Raw genomic sequence first — 5,435 nt, 5'->3', positions numbered from 1 at the left:
CTTTCCGCCATATTGCAGAACCGGTAAGATGTCTTTTTACATCGTCACCTTCAATCTTTTAAGTATCTAAAGCATCATATTGTGAAATAATCCATAATTGAGTCCATTTCGAAGTCAAAGTTGGTAGTAATGATTTGGGCTGATTATGGTTTCCATTAGTGTAGCGGATTCATAATTTTTGTCCTCTGTTAGCGGCACTGCCTGGCCCCGGGAATTGGTGCGTTCAGGGCGGCTTGATAGCTTGATAGCTGTTAGCTTCGCTCTCAGTTATGCGAGTTTCAGATGTCCAACAAATAAGGCATTTTAGCTGTCCGTACAGGTCTGTATGTGGTACATATTGTCGATATTATATTGACCGTTGTAACTGCAGAACTAAGGAGACTACTGTGGCGTTTGCAGGCAGATAAGCTAAGTAGCTACTCTGAGTGCTCATGAATGACCATGCTTCAGTGGAAGGCTCCGCTTTTCTTCTCTTAGTGTAACTGAAGCCACAGCATTACTTGTCAAGAGTAAAGTGTGAGCAGTATTTAACCTGCGATCTCTGGAAAATTTTAGCCAGGTGGCTCATAATTGTAGAAGGAAAGAAAAAGCTCGCCATGATTCGTGTTAGCAAGGTTTTGCTAACTAGGCTTTCTTTTACTTAAGTCCTTCTTTGTAGTGTAGTGAGCTCTTTTGTCAAATTGACTGAGTTTTTTTTGTAACGTTTCACCATCAGTGTTCTATTGTAGTCTGTAGAGCATCGATGGTGATGATACTCATTAATTTCCTCTTTGTCCAGGCCTTTGGATCTAATGCTAAAAGTCTTTTTTTTTGTGTGTCCACAGGCATCATGGTGCGCATGAACGTTCTCGCAGATGCTCTCAAAAGCATCAACAATGCTGAGAAGCGTGGGAAACGTCAGGTCCTCATCAGGCCCTGCTCCAAGGTTATTGTGCGCTTCCTAACCGTCATGATGAAGCACGGTGAGTGTCATTATGTTAAAGGTGTGTGTGTTCCAAGTTGATACTTTATGTACTATGTGCAGTTGTAAGGCATTTTGACGGTCTGACTGGTTTGTTTGTGTGTACAGTTGGTAAAAGTGTAACTTGAGTTTAATTTGAGACCTCTGGTTTACAAAGAGAAGCACCCTGATGTGTTTAACTTAATGTATATAATAATTATGCACATTAATAACGTGTTTAACTTACTGGTCTTTGCCATTTGTGTCTTGCAGGTTATATTGGTGAGTTTGAGATCATTGATGACCACAGAGCCGGAAAAATTGTTGTCAATCTCACAGGCAGGCTGAACAAGGTAAATATGACCAACCTGTGCAGTTATTCATGTCACTGCTTTGATAGTTTTAAACACATGCTTTGTTTCTTTTGCTATGAATTACTAAAGGAAATATAATTTTATGTTAGTGCCGTTTAAGTTAACTTGGATCTGAAAGGGTTTCTGGTCATAATGGCGACAGAGAAGCTGTTTCTATACAGTCTTTAAAGTTATGTACAAATAAGTCAGTGGTCATTTTTTTCATTTCAGATATGTTAAACTTGGTTTAACTCTTATCACTGTCTAGCCTTGCTTGTAGCTTTAACTGGTTTGTGAATGGAGTCTAAACCACTCTTTCTCTCTTGTCAGTGTGGCGTGATTAGTCCACGTTTTGATCTCCAGCTCAAGGACCTGGAGAAGTGGCAGAACAACCTGCTGCCCTCAAGACAGTTTGGGTGAGAACTATTTATTGTCATCACATTTATTTATGAAATGTTATCACACTTTTAATGTATGCAAAAACCAACTGGAAATGAGCAACCAGGCATTTTTAGGTGCATTTTGGGCCATAAATGTCTCTATATGATGAGTGAGGCTCTGGTTTGAAAGGTGCACAATTTGCTCCTCTGATGCCTTCTCTTTGTTGGCCCTGCCTGACAAAATGGTGTAGTTGGTTAGTGTTTTAGGTGGTTAACTGTGTGGATCCATGTGTCTCGATTTGTTATGAGTAACTGTAGCTTAATTATCGTTGTTTGTCGCTGTTTTGGGCACAATGGAACTGGACAAAGATTTATTTTGTATAAGGCAGCCACAAGTGGATTTTTTTTTTTTTTTTTTTAAATTGCACTCTTAATAGTTTTTCAGACAGATGTGTATGTGACTAGTGCAGAACTATACTAGGTCCATTGATCAGGTGGCTATCACTGTTTCTGTAGTGCTGCACACATTACATTGTTGATGCGTTTCCCTGTTGGTTGGATGATCTGTCCGAAAGATCATTTTATGATCTGTTACAGTCGTGATCTAGAGGGCAGAGAGGACATTGCTGCTGTCTCAGCCTGTAGCTGAGTTTGAAGATATGCAGCTGATTGAAGTGTCTTCATAAAAAAAAACAGCTTTAAGAAGCATTAAACACACACGTTTAATGGTTCTTGTGCAGGTGGTGTGATAAAGTACACTAATTGTCTTTTTACTCAAAGGTTTTGATGTAGTTTGTGCTTACAGTAGGGCTATAATTTAATTAATTTTATTTACAATTTTGTCTCCAGTGGCTATGAAAACAGGATAAAATGACTACTTTATTATTTACATTCATTATTGCTTCCTTTCCCCATGTTTTATAAATCACTTGTACATTTATTTTACTCTGTCACTCACAGTTTAGTCTCACTCTAATCAAGATGACTAAAAGAAAAGTTTCAGTTGTGAAGATCTAGCTGGGTGAAGTAAAACAAGGTTTCTGTGGGTGAACGTGTCAAAGGATCCTTAAGTTTCCTTTGATTCCAAATTGCTCAGGGTCACTGATGTTGTTGGTGTTGCTTTCAGTAGCGAATGACAGTTGGCCTTCAGCTTTAGCTGATAGTTGAGCTGTTCTCCCCCATGGTGGTCCTCTGAGGTATCCAAATGTACTTTTGGCTGTGTCGTCTCCTTTGTCTGCACCCTCACCCTCAGCCCTGCATTGGTAGCAGGCCAGAAATTTGTCCTTGCGACACCAGCTTGATCATTAAGAACATCTCTAAGGCCTAACTCGCGACTAGATAACAGCATTACCAGCCACTTTTAAATTAATTTTTTTTTTTGACTGTACAGATCAAAGAAATGGCTTCAGAAAGCAAAGCAATAAAAACTTTTTTAATTATAGAATTTTTTTTTTATTTTTTTTTAAACATTACCCACCTTGACTCCTCGACTCTGTCTGTGACAGTGGGGGAGGCTGCAGCTGTTATCATACGTGTTGCTGGAAAAGAACAGAAACAACTTTGGCTGAATTTTTATAACAATTTTGATTCCCACACATGCTCCTTAATACGTTTTGCAGCTCACTCACACCCCCAATTTGAGTGACATCTCATCACTGTTGAGGCCTAAAATCTGTTCAGCCAACTTGGTGTCGGGCCTGTGATTCCCCCCCCCCCACCCTCCTTTTTTTTTTTTTTAGTGAAGCGACTGAGAATGAGTTGGCTTTTTTGGTGTCTGTCTGCTGTCCGCTGATGAGGCAGCAGCTTCTCTAAAGACTACATTTAAAGAATTAAATGTCCAAAACTAATAATTACAGCTTTTTTTTTTCTTTTTTTTTTAATGGTAAATATGATGCAGTGTCCCAAAAGGTTGAGTGTTCATCTGGACGTAGTGTTTTCAGTGGGAGAATCAACCTTTTGGGATTTACTTACCTGGATGATTGAGCATGCATTGAGACATGATGCAGTGTGTTACCTTATCCTGAGGTTAAGGCATCATTTAACATTTTGCTTTGACAAATTCCATCAGCATCAGACTCGAGAGCACACACTTCGCTAAAGCAGCCAAGCATACTTAACTACTTCAGACATGTATGTTGAACATGTAGATGTATGATGTTGTTACATCTTTTGCAGACAGTATAATTGTTTTTAGCGACAATGTCAATAAATGTGGCAAATATACTTGTGATTATTATGCTCTGTCAAGCATGACAGGAGAGTACACATTGTAAAAGCACATCAGTATTAAAATGTGGGTGTTTTACACCTATGTTATTGGACAGTAAGGAATTAAACAGGAGCTATGTTTGAACAAATTAACACTGCACCGATTGTCTACATACTTACCAATGTAACTCCGCTCCTTTGTAGGGGTTCGAGTGGTTGCCGTTGGAAATAAAGGGCATGGTGCGTGCCCTGGATGGTGTACAGCTTGTACATATTAATGTTGTCGGCTCTCTTGGGTGTATTTGGACTTAATTAGGAAAGAACGAAGTATTTTCTTTCTACGCCATAAAATCTCAACAACGGATTAATTTTAGCAGACTTTAGCACTAAACTCCAGCAACGCAAACACACTGTAGCACTTCACACAATTTCAACCAGCTCTGAGGTGAACAAGTCTGTTTAACTTTTAAAGACCTGTGCTCATAAAGCTTTTGGGACAACTATGGCTAATAACTGTGAAGCAAGATATTTTTATACTTTGCTGGAAATGCAACATTAACAGCAGCACCTCAGTCTCCCATATTTTACTGCAAACTATACGCAGACACAACTTGTTTTTACAAAGAAATATTTGGTAAATTTTGATTAGAATATTTTCATATGTGGACACTGAATCGAGCCCAAGCTTTTAATTTGGTAGATAAAGGTCTTTCTTTTTGGAGATCCTTTTGTTTTTGAATGGAAATGCCAAAATGAGCGTGAATAGGATCGAGATTGTTGTGAGAGTTGTAGTTAAGTTTTGATGTGTTAAATGTGGTTGCATTTGGAGCATGAAATCCATAGTAACCTGCAGACATATTGGGCCCAGTTTGCATCAGTCACTGAGTCGCTATTAAAGTATGGGTTAATATTTCAATGTGGGTTTTTTTTTTTGTGGGTTTTTTTAAAAATAGCTTTATTTGAATGTTTTGCAGCTTCTGTTTATATTTTACCCTTCTGCGCTTTATCTAATTTTGGGGGTTCTATATAGAAGCTGGTACTTTTCTTGTTAAACACTCCCATAGCTGGCAGCAGTTTCACTTAATATTTTGGAAGATGCAGTCATAAATGTGCTGCACATTTTAATGCTCTGTTTGACTCTTGTTTCCATAGATACATTGTGCTGACCACCTCAGCTGGCATCATGGATCATGAAGAGGCCAGACGAAAACACACAGGAGGCAAAATCCTTGGATTCTTTTTCTAAAATGTAAAGAACTGCAAATAAAAAACCAACCAGAGGAAAGCTGGCAGGCTACTGTGATTTCTTACGTGCAGAGAAGTGTTTGAGCCGCTACATGAAGTGTGTGATGTTGGCGGTTAATGGTTTGATTTCTTTGATAACTTGACAATGCAAAAGTGTCACTGTGGCACTACAACTAATGTTACTTAATCATAATTGTACAAAAGTAGCTTCAATGAGCAAGACAAGAACATGAATCATATTCAAAGGTTTGAACTACCGCATGAAGAAGTATGATCTGACACAAACCACATCAACTCCATAAATTGGAG

The 5,435-nt window shown here is 38.7% G+C and overlaps 1 protein-coding gene across 1 annotated transcript; it reads left to right on the top strand.

The window, feature by feature from the left end:
• Positions 1 to 5,167, top strand: rps15a (ribosomal protein S15a). Its single transcript, XM_003453742.4, has 5 exons — positions 1 to 23; positions 825 to 962; positions 1,214 to 1,293; positions 1,624 to 1,709; positions 5,034 to 5,167. Exons 2-5 carry the CDS (start codon positions 830 to 832, stop codon positions 5,125 to 5,127), a joined length of 393 nt encoding a protein of 130 aa, XP_003453790.1. The 5' UTR covers positions 1 to 23; positions 825 to 829; the 3' UTR covers positions 5,128 to 5,167.
• Positions 5,168 to 5,435: the final 268 nt, after the last annotated feature.

Source organism: Oreochromis niloticus, linkage group LG6 (genome assembly GCF_001858045.2).
Source record: "Oreochromis niloticus isolate F11D_XX linkage group LG6, O_niloticus_UMD_NMBU, whole genome shotgun sequence".
NCBI classification, from domain to species: domain Eukaryota; kingdom Metazoa; phylum Chordata; class Actinopteri; order Cichliformes; family Cichlidae; genus Oreochromis; species Oreochromis niloticus.
This window is presented reverse-complemented; position numbering and strand designations above follow the sequence as displayed.

Coding starts and splice junctions, on each gene's coding strand:
- rps15a (XM_003453742.4), top strand. CDS start 830: ATGGTGCGCATGAACGTTCTCGCAGATGCTCTCAAAAGCATCAACAAT. Junction 1,294..1,623: donor TCACAGGCAGGCTGAACAAG/GTAAATATGACC, acceptor CTCTCTTGTCAG/TGTGGCGTGATTAGTCCACG. Junction 1,710..5,033: donor CTGCCCTCAAGACAGTTTGG/GTGAGAACTATT, acceptor TTGTTTCCATAG/ATACATTGTGCTGACCACCT.